The sequence below is a fragment of the Triticum urartu genome, chromosome 6A (assembly GCF_056163025.1).
Source record: "Triticum urartu cultivar PI428250 chromosome 6A, HENAU_Tu73, whole genome shotgun sequence".
In the NCBI taxonomy this organism is placed as follows: domain Eukaryota; kingdom Viridiplantae; phylum Streptophyta; class Magnoliopsida; order Poales; family Poaceae; genus Triticum; species Triticum urartu.
The window spans coordinates 606,738,518-606,757,339 of NC_141878.1; the positions used below are offsets into that span (position 1 = coordinate 606,738,518).

Here is an 18,822-nt window from a genome sequence, read left to right on the forward strand (position 1 = left end):
TTCGCCAATAAGGGCCACTTGGCCTGCGAGCTGCAAGCAGCGATGTTACAGGGCGATCAGTGTAGCGGCAAATTTCATCCAGACCGAGGAGGATAAGGGATCAAGCCTGATGATGGCTTGCATCGAGTCCATCAAGGAGGACTCGATGTCCCTTAGTACCGGCTCCAAGGTCGCGAACCCGAGCTTGGTCGAAACCGCGAGCACGGTCCGACCACCAGCGCACCCGGGTGGCCACATCTTCCTCAACGAGGAGAAGGCGATTATTAGGCCCATGCACGATAGCAACAAATGAGGCAAAGTCTAGGTCCTCAACACATGCACGACAAACCATATCTCCAGATTGGTTGACGCGTTTGCCAAGATGGACAGCTAGATCTTCGGAAGGTATGGTTTACGGACGGATTTCTCGTCGAGATTCACAGCCACGGGGCTGTCGTATTGGCTATCGACAGGGCAGAAACCGGGCGTTCACGGATGCCTTCTTCATCCTGGTTCTACAGATCAATGTTGTCAGCCTCAACCAGCTAGACCATGCGCCTTCACCTCAACCACTTCCGCGTCAAGGTAACACATGCACCAAATCACCTGTCCAAGATTTCATTTCACCCTGGTCGTCCATTGTGCATCATCGTGCGTCATTTCACTAGCACGCTAGTGAGCTCTGTGAGGTGAGCGGAGTCAATAGGTTGTTGTGGCGTATACTATGGTGCTGAGCTTAGTTGCATCGATTCACCCTGTTTGTAGCAAACGATTTACCATATTGGGATTTATGACTTATTGAAAGGGGTCATGTCATGGTTGATGTAACCGCACCTAGCCCACGGGTAGTCTCATCAGCCTAGCCCTAGCGACTGCGACCTGTCGTTGATGCCTCTAACCGTGAGAAAATTGCAATGTTCCTGGTGCCATCCCCTAGATGCCATGTATTAGCCATAAGGGCAATGCAACATACCGCTTTATGTAAAATTATATTTCAACCTTTGGTGTTTAAGTTATGTACCATAAATGTAGATGTGTGACCACAATTGGCTTTGTGCAAGAAATCTTCTGGTGCGTGTGCGCTTTCTTTGTTTTAGAAATTATGCCTGTCCAAACCCTAATGAGCTGATAAAACACACCACCAATACAAAACGATGTGTTCTCTCATGACATAGTTATATAGATATAGATTCCAAAGCCAACATTAATTTGGAGGTACACCACAACAACAATCAGGTCAAGATCGACACACTATAGTTACCTACTAGGAAACCATTCTTCCTCGTTCGAGGTTCATAGACCAACATTTTTGTATTAAAGAAATGCACAGGAAAGTGAAACAACGATACTCCAACGATCAACTTGTCGCCATGTGCTCTGCTTGTAGCTTTAACTTATGGAGCAGCCTCGGTATCCCCCATCTGCACATCTGCAACTGAATCATTGTGGGTGCCATCAGGCATGACAAGTAAGGAGGCAGCCAGATTGTCGGATGGTCCTCCTTGATATGGCAGGCTCGGAACCACGGTGACCTCATCAGGGTTCATATCCATCCTCTTGTGCGGCTTTTGAGCTTTCTTCTCAGCTAGACTATGATCAATAACAATATCAATCTTAACATCAGAAGATGGTCGACGGCATACCTTCCTCAGTGGAACAATCTCCTGTCACGTGAAAATGAATGAAAAATCAAGGCACAACTTTTCCAAAAAAATATACTTATTCATACTAAACAACATAGAAATAAACTTAACCCATCACTCTGCTTGCCGTTTTATTTCACTACATAGTAAGATAATTAGCATAGAACAAAGAAACATAGTATTCTGCACTATTATTCTTCCCCGTCAATCTTCCTTGAACATCCAGATTTACAGTGTATCGTTGCCAAAGAAATTTCAGATTGGAGATGAAATCACAAGGAAATTCCAAAGTAAGTTTGGTTTCCTTCAAAAACTAGGATGGGTTCTGAACTTCTGATAGGTCGACAAAGGACCATGACGAGCTACTCATCTACTGATGTCCAGGCATGCTATGAAGTAGAAAACCATACCCGAGTACATGTAAATCATAGGGGTGGAAGTCCTGATTTGGTAGCACAGGTAGTAGTTGTCACCAAATTCTTTCTCGAATCAAGGATAAAGTCCAAAATCTAATTTTATGTGCAGGCAAACAACCCTAGCCCCAATTATGAGATCCAAACATGGGGTAACACTGTAACCAGAGTAAATGCATGCACACTCAACAGTGTTAGAAAGAAGGAGAGTTACCTCAGAGTGATCGTGATCATAACGAACAAGAAAACTGCAGCGGCAACCCCTTATATCATGTGTGCGCCTTTCAACTTCAAGGACATGAGCATCAAAATAGAGGGCCTGCTCTTTTCCTTCCTGTTCAGTTCAGCACAGAAATGTTTATTCCTGTGAGAAATCAACTCAAATAAATGGTAATACTACATTACAAGACAACTAACTCACATGAAAATAGATTGGCCCTTTGTTCAGCTTTCCTTCACAATGTTTTTTTACCAGACTTCCCTTCAGAATGTTACTTGCACGCAGTAACCAAAACTCATTACTTAGATGCTCTGCTGTTTGTGCGCAACTAGCAACATTAGTATTTATTAGGCAGCGTTATCTGATGAAACTTGGTATATCCAATTTATAAACGAAAAAGGAAAAAAAAGAAGCTTTTCAGAGCTCACTTTAATAATGAAGTAATAATAATATTCATTGAATAAATTCACATGCTATTTGAGATTAAGAATTAATACTAAAACTCAAAATTATGACATTATTAATAAAATGTGGCGATTTTACAGTCATTTGGCCATTCACACCTCGACTAATAAATTGTCAAATCAGTGCTGCTGGTTTGACTAACTGGCATCACAGTAAAATTCTATTATATGAAATATGATTGCCAAGATATGGAAAGCCACAGGAAACATATGTTGTACTCCTTAATAAAATGTCCTATTTACTGCAGCTACGACGCTGTATATAGCATATAAAATGCATGCAGCAGTGGAACTTACAATTCTTAATGATTAAAAAGGCATTTAATAATTATTGGTAAGCATAATTGTTTGACTCACAGAATGGAATTACTACTTTTAAAGTCTACACAAACAAAGAATATATCCATTGAATTACAGAACCATGAGTGTCAGCACAGTCGAAATATATAATCAATTATATCTCTTAAAAAGGATCAAATAAAAGACTTGGCGCAGTAAGCAGTATTTCTGTTTGTCATGTGCACCGCAGTTAAAAAAGAAACTTCCGAAGACTAAGAACTTTAAGCAGGCCAGTGAGACTGGACCGACATACCCATCACTCTATCAGAGGCCAACAATTGAGAGAAAGAAAATAACGGTGGAATTGTAAGTTAATGAGCATAATTTTCAAGTGCATAACACAAGCAAAATTGTAAAAGCTGCCTGGAACTAGATACATATTTCTGTGGCTAAAATAAACTGGCTTAGTAATTCCAAAGGATAATTAAAGCTTCATGAAGACATGAATTATCAGTTGTGCCATGCAAACTTGCTAAGTCAGGTTAAGAGAAGTCGTTTAAGATGACTACCTGATAACAAAGAATAAGATCCCCAGGAAGCACACCAACACATTCTGTGGCTATACATGGGACAGAACGCAGTCTCACAGATTTACAAACATTAATCCATTCTTCCTCCTCAGCCCCAAATCCAGAAAACCAAATTTGTACTTCCTGAATAGAAAAAACAAGTAATTGTAAGTGCAGTTTGCATAATGCGCAGGTAGCGACCCACTATGGAGAGTGACTAAACACTCCCGGACATGAGCATTACACAATTGTCGAAAAATGAGCGAGCCTAGTTATCTCCCTCAATTGCAAAAAGAAGCGCAGACCACCCTAAACTGGTTTTCACAGTAATCTTTGCCAAATTGGCAGCGATATCAACAAATCTGCTTTTTATTCCTCTACGTACATCTCTTGTCAACCCATACTCAAGTAGAATCACAAGGCCCACAGCCACTTGCACAACAACAATCACATGTTCCCCGTAGGACTTGATGGGTTTGAGCAACACTGCACCAACCCTTGGGTGCCCGCCAAACATATTTGCCCTCCATAGTTGCTACATACACTAAAGATTACACATAAAACAATACTACTATTCCTGCTGTAATTCGCCATTAATATCTGGAAGAAAGAATTGCTAGGATTATGGCAAATCATCAAACTGACATGAAAACAGCCAATGTCGTCTGATTCGATTCAGTACTTTAGTACCATCTTGTAAAAGTGTAGAGAAGGATGGACTTATAGTTGCCCAACACACAGGACTTCTATAACATGTTCTGTAATATAAGATGTTATTAGACCAAGTTATGAGTACATTTGTTGTAATAACATGTTCTATTATTGGATGGAGGGAGTACATAATACATGTGTTGACAATGATTGAATACCAATACGGTTCCTGCTATAAGAAGTGCTAGGGCACCCGATGCCATCCAACTACAGATTGACGAGAATCGTCTCTAGCTTTAGTGCTAGCAAAGTGCTTGACTAAAGAATGGCAGAAGTGAATTTAGTAACATGAATCATATTTAATAAGAAGTTGCCTTTTTCATAAATTTGGTGCTAGGAAATGAAATTACCTGGTCTCCCGTTTCAGAAAGCCTGCAGGACTGAATGGCAGCAACATCGTACCTGTAACAACAAAGATTGGTCATGCATTAAAACAGAAAGGTTTCAAGCAATTAACCCACACCCACCACACACACATACACAAAAACAGACCACATGTGACATCGATCGGCAGAAAAGAAGAAAGAAAGCAGGAAATATGTATATCTGCTGCATACCATGCACCATTTCTTGGTGACTTTGCTTCAAGCTGGACCAGGCCACCATCGGAAGAAGTATTTCCTGATTGGTAACGACAGTATGAATAATCCATAGTCCACATGATAGATGATACATGGTATGTGTTTGGTCGGTTACAAAACATAAATCTTGTAAACAACCAACAATAAAATTCTCAATAAAAGTAACGGACGGGCGGATGAAGAGCGCAGCACCTGCGTTGGAAGGGCAAGAGGACTGAACCCAGTAGGAAGCTGGGTGCTGTGCCTCAGCTCCCGTGGGCAGCATCTTCCCTCGTGCCGGCGGCCGCTCACCCCTCCGCTTCTGCGTGTACCTCCGGTTCTGGAACCAGGTGTGCACCTGCGCGTGCCGACCCACACGAACCCACATATATAGATCGGAATTAGAAAATATGGCCGGATGTTGAGCAACTGTAAGGGAAATTGTACTACGTACCTGCTTGTACTGGACGGGGACCTTGCCGTTGCCGGAGCGGTGGGAGGAGGTGTTGAATTCGTCGGTCAGGGCCTGGATGACGGGACGCTGCGGCATGGCGTTGAGGTCACGGAGGACCTCCTCCATCTTGGCGACCTCCCTGTGCGTGAACCGGAACACGAGCCTCGGCGGTAGCCCCGTCATCCTAACCTCTCCGGCCCCTGGCTGCTGCGCCTGCGTACGGCGTACCCCGGTGAGATGAGGACAGCCGCTGTGCCGCCGGAATAGAAGAAGAGAGATGGAGATGAGAGGACCGGAGGGAGGAGGGAGGATCCTGTGCTGTGTGTGCCTTTCGATCTGTCGGCCTTTGCTTCCTTCTTCAGATCCCGTTTGGTACTCCTCCTGTGTTTGCCTCTCGATCTATGCTCACGCGGCCGACACCCCACCCCCCTTTTGGTGCTCCTCACACGCAATCGTGACCAACGTGGACGGCAGGCCCACCTTTTGGATGTACTACTGCCTACTGGTGTAGTTGCGCATGTTTTATTTAGGACAAATATTGGCAAAGACAAAGACAAGAAACACTGCTCTGACCCCGAGACTCGGACGCTCTCCCACTCTGGTTGGATCCACCCCCGCCGCTCAAGTGGCGATGGCCGTTTGGCAAGTCGTCCCGGCACCCTGTACCTCGATCACCCTTCCACTTTTTCTTCCTTGGGAACGGGGACCGCAAGATCGAGGAGGGCCGCCATTTCCGGCTGGGAGAGAGGATCATGGCCGGCGACGCGATCGTGCTCGTGGATTGCATTGTGCGCGTCACCCACCGCAAGCTCCTGCCTCTTGGCACCCTCACACCAGTCGCGGGATCGTGAGGATCTGGTTTCCAGGTTCAAAGCTTTGGCCGCTGTGATGCGGATGAGGTGCAGTCTGCTGAGGACAGTGCCGCTGTGCACGCCGCAAACATGATCCTCTCCGGCGACAAGCATGCTGACGATGATCGCCCCTCGTCTACGGTGCAGCCGATAAACTAGTGCAAGAATTCTGAGAGGGCGTTGGCCTCCCTTCTGTGGCTTCGGGTTTTTAGGAACGACGGAGTTAAAGTTTACTATGATGGATTGTCTTCAGGATGCGCGTTATCGCCGGAGGGTCTCGACTCTGGGCCGTCGCCTGGCAACTTGCGGGAGACGCATTGCGTCCCCGGAAGGGCAGCCTCCCGCGGCGAAAGGTCAAAATCACCAAGTTGCCAATAGTGGTGCCAGACACCATGCCGGATGTGGAGCTGCCGGCAGTTTCAGCGTTGCCTACGAGTCAAAATCACCAAGTTGCCAATAGTGCAGATAGCCGTATTGGTGGATCACAAATTTAAGTCCAGGACCTTTCTTCATGAATATCGCACCCGTCCATTTTGTCAAGCCGATGTGAGCCATTTACCAGGTGACTTGCGTTGCCGGCGCTCCTACCCTAAAAAACATCTTACTCGGCCACCTCTGTCTTGGTTGTACGGGGTGGTGTTTCGTTCTCCTACCTCCGTCGTAGCTTGGTATTCCTCCCGTGTTGTGTGTGCCTCTCGATCTGTCGGCCTTTGCTTCCTTTTTGATATCCAAACTCACGCGGGCCGACACCCACCCCCCTTTTGGTGCTCCTCACATGCAATCGTGACCAACATGGACGGTAGGCCCACCTTTTGGATGTAGGTGTATTTGCGCATGTTTTAGGACAAATATTGCCAAAGACAAAGACAAGACTCTGGTTGGATCCACTCACCCCGCTCTAGTGGTGAACTAGTGATGGCAGTTTGGCATGGCGTCTGGCACCGTGTACCTCGATCACCCTTCCACTTTTTCTTCCTTTGGAATGACCACTGCAAGATCGAGGAGGGCCGCCATTTGCGGCAAGGAGACAGGACCATGGACGGCGACACAATGCTGGTCGTGGATTGCATTGTGCGTGTTGTCCACCGCATGCTCATGTCTCCTGGTGCCATCACACCAGCCACGGGAACACCAGGATCTGGTTCCAAGTTCAAAGCATTGGCTGCCTATGATGGTGATAAGGTGCATTCTGTTCAGGACAGTGCCGCTGTGCATGCCGCAAACGTGGTCCTCTCCAGCGACGAGCAAGCAGAGGATGATGGCCCTCGACTATGGTGCAGCCGAGAAAGATGAAGACTAAGGAGGAACTAGTGCAAGAATACTGAGAGGATGTTGGCCTCCCTTGGGTGGCTTCGGATTTTTAGGAACGGCGGAGTTCATCATCACCGATGTCATCTTCTAGTAAGGTAAGCTGAGGTTTGGTTTACTATGACAGATTGTCTTTAGGACACACGTTATCGCCGGAGGTGGTCGAGGCCGGGTAACTTGCGGGGGACGTAGTGTGGGCCTGTCCCTGGAAGGGCCCCCTTCCGCAGCGAAGGGTCACGCTGCCAGACGCTCCTGCGGTCTTCATGCCGGACATGGTGCCGCCGGGAGTTTCGGCGTTGCATATGAGTCAAAATCACGAAGTTGCCATTTAAGTCTTGGACCATTGTGCATGAACATCACACCCATTCATTTTTTTGAGCCAATGTGAGCCATTTACCAGGTGACTTGCCTTGGTGATGCTCCTACCCTAACGCACTTCTTCCTCGGCCACCTCTGTCTTGATTGTACGTCTCGGTGCTTCTTTCTCCTGCCTCTGCCATGGCTAATTCCTCCACAACCTAGCTAGGAGGCCATCCAATGACGACCGCATCCTTCCCCGGCTTCGGTCCGAGTGAAGGGCTGATAGTCTTTGATGTCCCCATGTGCCAAGCTCCCGGTGCATCTGAGCTGCAGGATGCGAGGCAATTCGGCTTCCCATGGGGGTCTAGGGCACCTCGCCTCTGCTCCATCGTCTGCACTACCATTCACCTCCTGGGCTCTACCGAAGTGGTTCAAAAAAAGAAGTGACACCTTAAAGGTGAGAAAACTCTGGCTGCAGGGAATGCCGCCGCAATGATGGTGGCCGTCGTTCCCATCATACCTCATGGTACGTTCGTTGGTCTGCATGTGGTTCCTTCTTCATGCATTCTTGTTGGCTTCGTCGTTTGTCCAAACCCAGTAGGCTACTTCACATATACCTCCTCCTCTAGATCTACATTGAGAAATGCAGACAGTCCATATTTTGCGGTCTGGAATGGACAGTCTAGTCCAAACTTGAGGATTTCCAACCATCTCCAGATTTTCCAATAGCAATGTATTATTTTGGCCGTAGAATTCATATACGACCTCGGAATGAGATGATCCAAAAATTAAAGTTGTTCATTTCAATAAAACTAAGACGTTTTATGTAGATTTTTTTTTCCATTTGAAGTCATATTAATTGTGTTTTCTTGTCTGCCATAATCTCGTGTCAACACATGCATATCTGAAATGGTCATTTCGTATTTAGGATCCATTTTTGACTATCCTCTTATTTATTTTATTTCTTCACAGTGAGGGGCCATCCAATGCCATATATTTTACTTCATCTTGCTATAGGTTGAAGCCACACTTAGGATCATGCCACTTTTGAGCGTCAACACCCCCGTCATCGCTGATGCATGATGATGGCTAGCTTGCCTCAGCTGTTTGTGATGATCATACCTTTGCAGACCTTGATCCCCTTTCCACCCTTGCAGATATTGTTGACTATGATTTCGTAGGTATATTTTATGATATGCTGCCAGTGTCGATACTATCATATCGTTTGTCAACAGACGGTACCGGTGGATGAGTAGAATTACCTCGCAAGGGAACTAATTAAAGCCTCTCCATGAGGTCGTTCGAATCATGGAAGCTGAACAACTAGCCACATTTTACACAGTCGAGGTGCAACAGGGTATCAAATTCATCAAAGCCTTTTCATGATTGATGTATGCTTCACAAGGCTTTGGGCACTTTATAATGCCATGAAGACCACATGTCTGAACTGTAACATCATCATCATACTTGATCCTCAACACATGCAGGATAGCAACAAAGCAAGGAAATCATGATGGAGTACCTTTGGAATGGCACTGGCACGCTTGCATATATGGAGAAGGCAACATACTTGTGTCGTACCATCTCATGTAAGTAATATCTCCTTCATGCTTGCACATATACCAAACTTCATGGGTTGATATTATATTGTTTTGTTCACTTGTTTGCGCAGCAACATCCACTTGGTCTTTACAACACTAGTGCAGGAATCCTTATAGGATTTTACTACAACCAGCGTGCAGGCAAAGCCAGCCGCTGTGGCTAAATTGGCGAAGTACCAGTCGCGTGTAGAAAGAAAGGGGGCGCTACTACTGCGTCAAGACTAGAGGCGTGCGGTAAAATCACACACCTCTACTATGGTACACAAAGGGAGCCTTCACGGCCTGAACTACCAGCAATGTGTAGATAGAGGGAGAGCGCCGCTAGTGCCCTAAAATTTAGCAGTGTGCGGGCCGCATCAAATGCCAATAACGATACTTGCATACCACATTTGCAGGCCCACCTTTGTGGCTTCAAACAACTTCCAATGCGTACATATTAGCATCATGTGCACATGTTGCGTGCTGCAGACATGTTCTAAATTAAAAGACATGGTAATAACTCTTTCAAAAGTCAAAACTATAATTAAAAGACTTGGTGTGTTTGAAATTTTCACTTACTTTTGTTAAAAACACCTAAAACGTACATTAAATGTTTTGGAACACAATGCCCAAATTTTGTTCGAAATCCTGATATGCTAAAAGTATACTAGCAGCATTCCATGCGGTCTCGATGCTGCTAATAAACAATGATTTAAATATTTTAAAATTCAAAACAAAAATTCAACGAGCTTGTGTATTTGATTATTTATGTACCTTTTGTCAAAAATACCTAAAAGTACATTAAGGAAAAATGGAACACAAGAACCCAAAATGTCTCTCTCAAACATGACACTTCCCCCCTTCAAAACTACATATCTCCCCCTGGACTAGTGCAACTCCACCACCCACTGCACCCAAACCTTGTAGCTTGCATCGGCATGAAATCGAACCCTAGACCTAGGTTACCGAGCGCGCAGAAGTAGACACAAGGGAACCAACAAGGTGAGGGCCATGCTGAAAGAAGCTATTGGATCGGATCAGAAGCCTATTAGATTTGGCGGATCCAGCCTCCAACGGCGGCCTGGAACCCCCTCATCGACCGCCACCAACCCATGAGTAGCTGCGCCAATATGGCCGGTGGTAGCAGCCCGCCTCACACCCACGCCCGTTGAGGGCCACGCCGCCACCAAACAGGCCACGGCTAGCTGAGGCGGAGGGAGTCTGCAGGGGTGAGATCCGTACCTCGTTGCCATGTGAGAGACAGGGAGCATGCCCGGGTATCAGCGGAAAAAGAAGGAGGCAGAGGATGTGCATCGCCGCCGCAGCGGGCCACCTGGAGGTTGTTGGCAGCGGCGGCGAGGAACGAGAAAGCAAATGAGGAGTTGGTTGGGGCGGCGGCGGCATTCGCCCGTGTGTCCCAGGAGCTACCCACGAGACGTGAGCAGAAACTTAGTTCTGATATACTAAACTCAATTGCACATATGATAATACTTCCCACTTTTGTATCTCTTCTTTTCTGAAATTTTGTGGGGAATGGTGATGAAAATTGCCATGTTAAAGCAATTGAAAATCAGGTTATAGTAAATATGTTTTTCTTGTCTTTATCCCTGATCCAAAACAAAGTTGTGTTTGTTTGCAACACTGGCAAATCTGATTCATAAAAAGGGATCATACATTACAATGCCTCCGTTATCCTGGTAAAGGAGCTCCCATCCCATCTAGCAATGTTGCGATGTCATAGAGTCATCTGCTTCCTCCGTGGATCTGCTTCCTCCATGGTGCCAATGCATGGTGTTACATCAGATCCAAACCTGTTGTTAGTTGTCAATTGTAAAGGCAATACTAGCTTCGGAAATGGGAGGAGTGAGACGTTGGTGCTAAACTGATCAAATGAGAACTGATAAAAAGGCAGAAAACAAGGAAAGGAATTGGTGCAGACATTAGTTGCAGCAGCCATTAACTAGGAGATGAAAGGAGAGCGCAAGAGGACAAAGGGCAATCTATATAGACGGATCATGTATTTGGAGGGCCTTCCGTGGGATAAAATTACCCCTTGCTAATTCTAATTACAGGAAATGACACAACAGCCAATGTTTGTTTTTTGAGATTCGCCAATGTTTTATTTAAGGGGGGTGTTCTGAAGCACAACCCACACCCCAAAAGACAATACCACCACAAAACAATATCTTCTCTGATGACATAGCTATATAGATATAGATACCCAATCCAACACTTTGTGCACCACACAAGCAATCCAGTCAACAAGGGCACATTACAGTTATTGGGCAACCAACCATCCTTCCTCGATTGGAAGTTTCTAGGCGAACATTTTTTTGACTAAGTTCACAACAAAATGCACAGGGAAGCGAAAGAACGACACTCCCACATTCATCTTGTCGCCATGTGCTTCATTTGCAGCTTCACTGTTTGGGGCAGCCTCCGCATGCCCCATCTCAACACTTGCCACTGAATTGCTGCAGGTGCTAGTATGTGCGTCTAGTAAGGGAGCAACCAGCTTGTCAGATGGCCTTAATTGATCTGGTGGAATGGGAACCCCACCCCCGGTGTCGGTGTATTAGAGTAGGGGTACCCTAGTATCCCGAACTTGTGCACGGGCAGTCGCAGCATCCCGCGGCAAGGCTTGCCGGGTGACCGCCAAGATCCTCCGTGGTTCCTTTGGAGCCATTTAAGAACAAAGTGTCCAAGTCAAGAAGACAAGACCCCGGCAAGAGGATCTTGCCGGGAAGGCCACTCAAGGCATTTCAAGGAACTTGCCGCGGCGCACCACGCGTTCCGGCAAGACCCGGTGAGCGACAAGCTCCCGGACGCGACAAGACAACGACCGCGGCAAGGCGCTTGCCGCAGCAAGCCACCTCTCCGCGCCCGCGCTCCAGCACATCCACCAACGTGTCGCTCTGGGGCCCTTCCAGGCGTACGTGGCGGAAGGCTGTGCAGCTAGGGACGTGCGGTGGCAAGCGGCGCTGACAAGATCGCCATCGTGGCGAACGGTGGCGTCCCTGGCGGTCCCTTTTCGCACTGTTTAGGCGACACAGACGGGCATTTAAGACCCTTGTCCCCTGCCGTCAGGGTTAGGTATGATACACTGTAGCAGGTAGCTGTGCCTACCTCAGCACCTTTCCATTTTTGCCCTTTACCTCCGTTGCCACCTGTCGGTAGCCCCTTGAGCATATAAAAGGAGGCCCGTGTGCAACGTAGAGGGGGGTTAGCCAGTTCGAACACTCATGCTCGGTCTTGCTAGCCGCTGGTGTGTACTGTAGCACTCCGCGCTCCCGAGCTAGAAATCAATACAAAATCACAAAGCAGGAGTAGGGTTTTACGCATCCGTGCGGCCCGAACCTGGGTAAATCGCTCGCGTGCTTCGCCTCGATTTGCTCTTTGCACGATCTCCGCCCCCGCCGAACCGAAAGGGACCCGGCCTGCCGGTCCCATAGGTGCCCGTGGATTAGTACCCCGGCATCTTTGGCGCGCCAGGTAGGGGGCGTCGAAGTTGTGTGAACCAGATCCGGCGTTCTCGCCAGCTAGATCTTCATCATCTTCATCAACATGCCACCGAAGAAGAAGGTTTCGGAGGCAGCTGCTCCGTCCGCGCCGAGCCAGCCACCGCCGGAGCAAACGGTTGGTGGAGCAGGCACCGGCGGATGGACACGCGTCGACGAGGGAACTCACGGTGCTGCCAGGTCCCAGGACAAGGCTGCGCTGCCCATCGGCGGCGTAGCCGGTTCCCACAACGACCGGGCGCACTCCAAGACCTCGGCGTCCGTACACGCACCGCGCCCGTCTCAGGAGGCGCGGGACCGGCAGCGTCATGGTACTCACGGTACCATGCGTTCGCTAGACCAAGACCGAGCTGGTGGCTCTCGGAGCGCTCAGGACCACCACGCACGTCAACCTGCTGGCGCGAGCGAGACACGGTCGCCTGGACGAGATACTGCTCCTTCTAACATAGTTAGAAGTCCGAGCATATCCCGCTCCTCGCACCGTTCGCCACCGCCACCCGCCACCGCAGCAGAAGCTTTGGCACGAGCTCAGCTGCTCCTAGACTACCCTCCAGCGGCGGACAAGATCGACGACTGGAGGGCCACTATCCAGAGTCTCATCGGCTTCGCCAACGGCGACGCTCCACGGCAGCCGAGCACGTCTCAGCCGCGGCAAGCCAGCCAGGCACGAGCCAGAGACGACAAGACTGGTGGGGGTGCAACTACTGTGCACTCTCCACCCCGAAGGCCAAGATCGCCGACTCGCCGGGTCCACCTCGACAGCGACTCCACCGCGTCGTCAGATCCGCGAGCTCGTCGCGATCAGCGCCAAGTTCTTCAAGAACGACAACAAGAAGACGCTCGTACTCGCATCGAGCACCGAAGAGAAGCGCGACGTCAATCAGACCAGCGCGCTGGGCCCTCTGTTGACATGCATGCGCTAGGGGAACCAGGCGAATTGCCGTACGCGGTAGGTTGCCCTGCGTTCACTCGTGAGCTGCGGCAAGTCCAGTGGCCCAGTACGAAGAATTTCAAACCAGATGTACCAGAGAAGTACGACGGCAAGTCGCATCCGTCGGAGTTCCTCAGCATCTACACCATCGCGGTGCAGGCTGCTGGGGGGCAGGACGACAAGATCCTTGCCAACTACTTCCCGTTGGTGCTCAAACCCAACGCCAGGTCCTGGCTCATGCACTTGCCGGACAACTCCATATCCTCCTGGGCTGATCTATGCCATCAGTTTGTCGGCGCCTTTACAGGCGGCCACAAACCTCATGGCCAAGAGAGTGATCTTCATCTGCTCGTCCAGAAGGAAGGAGAGCCCCTGCGCAAGTATATTCAGAGGTTCAGCCGTGTACAGTACAACATCCCAGACGTCCACCCCGCCGCGGTCATCAGCACGTTTCATCAGAACGTGCGTAACCGCAGGATGCGGGAGGAGATGGCGATGTGCAGGATCAGAGACGTCAGTGAGCTATATGCCCTGGCCAACAAGTGTGCACGCGCTGAGGAAGGGAGGAGACTCCCCGGAGAGAAGACGGGAGCAGAAGGATCTGACGGTGAGGATATTGCCCCGGCAAAGAAAAACCAGCGGCGGAACAGGAAGAAGGAAGGCAAAGAGGTGCTAGTCGTTGAGCAGCTCGGCAACGAAGGTGGCGCCAAGAAGGCCAAAGTTGGTAGCTCCGGCAAGGAGATTGCCGTGTGCGCCAACTGCCAAGCTGTGGCAGCCGTCGACAAGCAGGACGGCTCCGACAAGCAATACTGCAAGATTCACCGCACCAAGGGCCATGACCTCCAGAGCTGCAAAAAGGTCGAGCAGCTTGTCCAGCAGCAAAAGGCTGAGTACGAGCGGCGAGACAAGGAGAGGGCCCAAGGTGGCGCTGCAGAATCTGGCAAGAAGCGCGCCGGCCGAGGAGGACGCCGCGGTAAGGCCAAGCAGCGGCAAGGAGATAGACCTCCCCGCGGCCGCGACAACGATGAAGACGACGATGAAGACATGGATGATGTTGAGACCAGTGAGCAGGAGTTTCAGAAAGCCACAGAGGTCTTGTGCGTTGACGGTGGTGCTTCTCTGCATACCTCGCACCGCCAACTCAAACAGTGGGTGCGGGAAGTTAATGCAGCAGAACCACCTATCGAATCACGCAAGCTTCTGAAGTGGTCCAGCACGCCTATCATCTTCGACATTGAGGATCACCCTGATCGCACAACTGCGGTCGGGTGTTTGCCGATGTTGGTATCACCAACTATCCGCAACCTCAAAGTCACCAAGATGCTAGTTGACGGCGGGGCCGGCTTAAACTTGATCTCCTCCGCTGTACTCCAAAAACTCCAAATCCCTGACAGCGAGCTCGAAGAGACCGGCACATTCCAAGGAATCAATCCGGGAAGGAGCAAGCCGAAGGGGAAGGTCACACTGCCGGTAACATTTGGCAGCGAGCTAAACTTCAGGACTGAGAAGGTCACATTCGACGTTGCCGATATTCCATTGCCTTACAATGGGATACTTGGCCATCCAGCACTCGCCAAGTTCATGGCAGCCTCTCACTACGCATATAACATGCTGAAGATGCCAGGCCCGATAAGCGTCATTTCTGTCACCGGCGACAAGAAGGATGCTCTTATCTGTGCCGACAAGATCTACCGGGAAGCAGCAGCCACGGCAGATCGCAATCCACTTGCCGCTGAAGCTCCCGGGGGAAGAAGACCAAGTCCGGCAAGAGTTCTGATGCCCACTCCGGCAAGCGCACCTCTTCGGAGTGCTGCGCTGCCGTCGAGGACGCACCATCGAGCTCCACCGGCAAGTGCAAGAAGACGATGGCAGCTCCGCCAGAGACGAAGAAGGTATCCGCCAAGGAGGACGGCACTGGTGGTACCTTCACCATCAGTGCCACGCTCGACCCTAAATAGGAAAGCGCGCTCGTTGCTTTCCTGCGGGCGAATGTCGACGTGTTTGCGTGGCAGCCGTCTGACATCCCCGGTGTTCCCAGGAAAGTGATTGAGCACCACCTTGCCGTTTGTCCCCATGTGCGGCCCGTCAAGCAGAAAGTCAGGAAGCAGGCAGTGAAGCGCCAAGAATTCATTGCAGAAGAGATCAAGAAACTGGAAGCAGCAGGCCTTGTCAGAGGAGTGCTCCATCCCACGTGGTTGGCCAATCCTGTAGTCGTGCGCAAGGCAAACGGGAAATGGAGACTTTGTATCGATTTTACCGATGTTAACAAAGCTTGTCCCAAAGACCCATTTCCTTTGCCGCGCATTGACCAGATTGTTGACTCCACAGCCGGATGTGATTTGCTTTCATTTCTTGACGCATACTCAGGATATCATCAGATCTTCATGGCAGAAGAGGATGAGGAGAAGACCGCATTTATTACTCCATGTGGCACGTACTGTTTCGTACGGATGCCTTTCGGATTAAAAAATGCTGGTTCGACATTTACAAGAGTAGTCCATGTTGCTCTTGAGCCACAAATACACAGAAATGTGGAAGCCTACATGGATGATATAGTGGTCAAGAGCAAGGACAGAGCAACCCTGATTCAAGATTTAGACGAGACCTTTGCAAATCTGCGCAAGATCAGCCTCAAGCCCAACCCAGAGAAGTGTGTGTTTGGAGTTCTCTCCGGCAAGCTTCTCGGGTTCTTTGTGTCTCAGCGGGGAATTGAAGCCAATCCTGACAAGATCAAGGCCATTGAGCAGATTGAAGCATCAAAGCGCGTCAAGGATGTACAGAAACTTGCCGGTTGCGTGGCTGCTCTCAACAGGTTTATCTCTCGGTCTGCTGAGCGCGCCCTGCCGTTTTTCAAATTATTGAAAAAGGCAGGTCCAATGAAATGGACTCCGGAAGCGGAGGCTGCGCTGCAAGACCTGAAGAGATACCTGTCCTCCCCTCCAATACTTGTCGCACCTAAGCCACAAGAGAAGTTGCTGCTGTACATAGCGGCAACCAATCAAGTGGTTAGTGCTGCGTTAGTAGAAGAGAGGGAGGCAGATGATGAGCCAGCAACCACGGCAAGCGCATCCAGCGACAAGCAGGGAGCTTCGTCGACAAGCTCTGGTCCCGACAAAGATGGATCTGCGCAGATACACGACGAGATACACAAGAAGATGGTACAGCGCCCAGTTTACTTTGTCAGTTCCCTTCTGCAGGGGGCTAGGTCAAGGTACTCTGGTGTGCAGAAATTGCTTTTCGGCCTTCTCATGGCCTCGAGAAAGCTGCACCATTACTTCCAAGCACATGAGATCACAGTTGTCACTCGCTTTCCGCTGAAGAGGATACTGCAGAATCCAGAAGCGACAGGCAGGATTGTTGAGTGGGCACTGGAACTGTCAAGCTTTGGCCTCAAGTTTGAGAGCACTTCAACTATCCAGAGCAGAGCATTGGCAGAATTTATAGCAGAATGGACGCCAACACCAGATGAAGAAATTCCAGGAACGAGCATCCCCGACAAGGAAGTAAACAAAGAGTGGCTGATGTACTTTGATGGTGCCTTTTCGCTGCAAGGCGCCGGCGCTGGTGTGCTGCTTGTCGCACCCACCGGAGAGCACCTCAAGTACATAGTCCAGATGCACTTTCCCAAGGAGCAAGCAACAAACAATACTGCAGAGTATGAGGGCTTGCTTGCCGGTCTCCGGATCGCGGTAGACCTTGGGATCAAGAAGCTCATTGTCAGGGGTGACTCACAGCTTGTCGTCCGCCAAGTAAACAAGAGTTATCAGAGTCCGTTGATGGAAGCTTACGTCGACGAAGCGAGAAAGCTAGAAGAGCACTTTGACGGCCTACAAATGGAACATATTCCAAGAGCTCAGAACGCCATTGCAGATGGCCTGTCAAAGTGCGCCGCACTTAAGTTACCTGTGGAACCAGGGATCTTTGTGCTCAAGCTGACTCAACCGTCCGTGACGCCATCAACTGGACAGAGCAAGAAGAGGAAGTTGGTTTCTGGTGACTATTTGCCGGCAGAGCTTCCCGAAGCCGCCGCCAAGAAGGTCCCCAAGATCAACACCAAGAGCGCTGCGGAGCAGTCTGCTCCGGCAAGCCCTAGGGTTTGTTCCGTTGTAGCAGAAGCTCCCGACAAGTTTTGCTCCGGCAAGCTTGCCGGAGAACGTCACGCTCCGGCAGAGCCGCAGGTTCTTGCCGTAGAAGCGGATGTTCCCGCAGCAATCCCCAAGATCAATACCAAGAGCGCTGAGGAGCAGTCTGCTCCGGCAAACCCCAGGGTTTGTTCCGTTGAAGCAGAAGCTCCCGGCAAGTTTTGCCCCGGCGAACTTGCCGGGGAACGTCAAGCTCCGGCAGATCCGCAGGTTCTCGCCGTAGAAGCGGATGTTCCCGCAGCGGCAGATTTGCCTTTAGTCCTTGTTGTCGAGCCACAAGCTCCAGCATGGGCGCAGCAGATTGTCCGTTTCCTTCAGACGGGAGAACTTCCCGAAGAGCAAGAAGAAGCGGAAAGAGTAGCCCGGCAGTCAAGTATGTACCAGTTTGTCGACAAGACACTGTACAGAAGAAGACTCAACGGTGTGAAATTGAAGTGTATACACCGGGAAGACGGACAGAAGCTGTTGGCAGAGATACATGGAGGCATATGTGGTCACCACATTGGCGCAAGAGCACTTGTCGGCAAAGCATTCCGGCAAGGTTTCTTCTGGCCAACAGCCCTCCAGGATGCAACTGCACAAGTAACCAAGTGTGAAGCGTGCCAGTTCCATTCCAAGCAGATACACCAGCCAGCTCAAGCTCTCCAGACGATCCCTTTATCCTGTCCATTTTCGGTCTGGGGGCTCGACATCCTCGGCCCCTTTCCCCGAGCTATCGGGGGCTTTGAGTACTTGTACGTTGCAATCGACAAGTTCACAAAGTGGCCGGAAGTGGAACCAGTGAGGAAGGTGACAGCACAGTCAGCAGTCAAGTTCTTCAGGTCGATTGTTTGCCGCTTCGGGATCCCTAGCAGGATAATCACCAACAACGGTACACAATTCACAAGCCGCACCTTCATG

The 18,822-nt window shown here is 49.7% G+C and overlaps 1 protein-coding gene across 2 annotated transcripts; it reads right to left on the bottom strand.

Moving 5' to 3' along the window:
* Positions 1-1,143: 1,143 nt before the first annotated feature.
* Positions 1,144-13,276, bottom strand: LOC125513167 (uncharacterized). 2 transcript variants are annotated; one of them, XM_087529363.1, is made up of 8 exons: positions 12,689-13,276; positions 5,293-5,505; positions 5,052-5,196; positions 4,836-4,899; positions 4,629-4,680; positions 3,568-3,711; positions 2,250-2,369; positions 1,144-1,640 (listed from the first exon to the last, which is right to left on the bottom strand). In XM_087529363.1, the coding sequence occupies exons 1-8, from the start codon at positions 13,157-13,159 to the stop codon at positions 1,374-1,376; spliced, it is 1,476 nt and encodes a 491-aa protein (XP_087385489.1). In that variant the 5' UTR covers positions 13,160-13,276; the 3' UTR covers positions 1,144-1,373. The 2 variants fall into 2 exon arrangements, with proteins under 2 accessions (XP_087385489.1, XP_048534155.2); XM_048678198.2 differs by having other exon boundaries at positions 1,144-1,643; positions 12,689-13,273.
* Between the last annotated feature and the right edge of the window lie 5,546 nt (positions 13,277-18,822).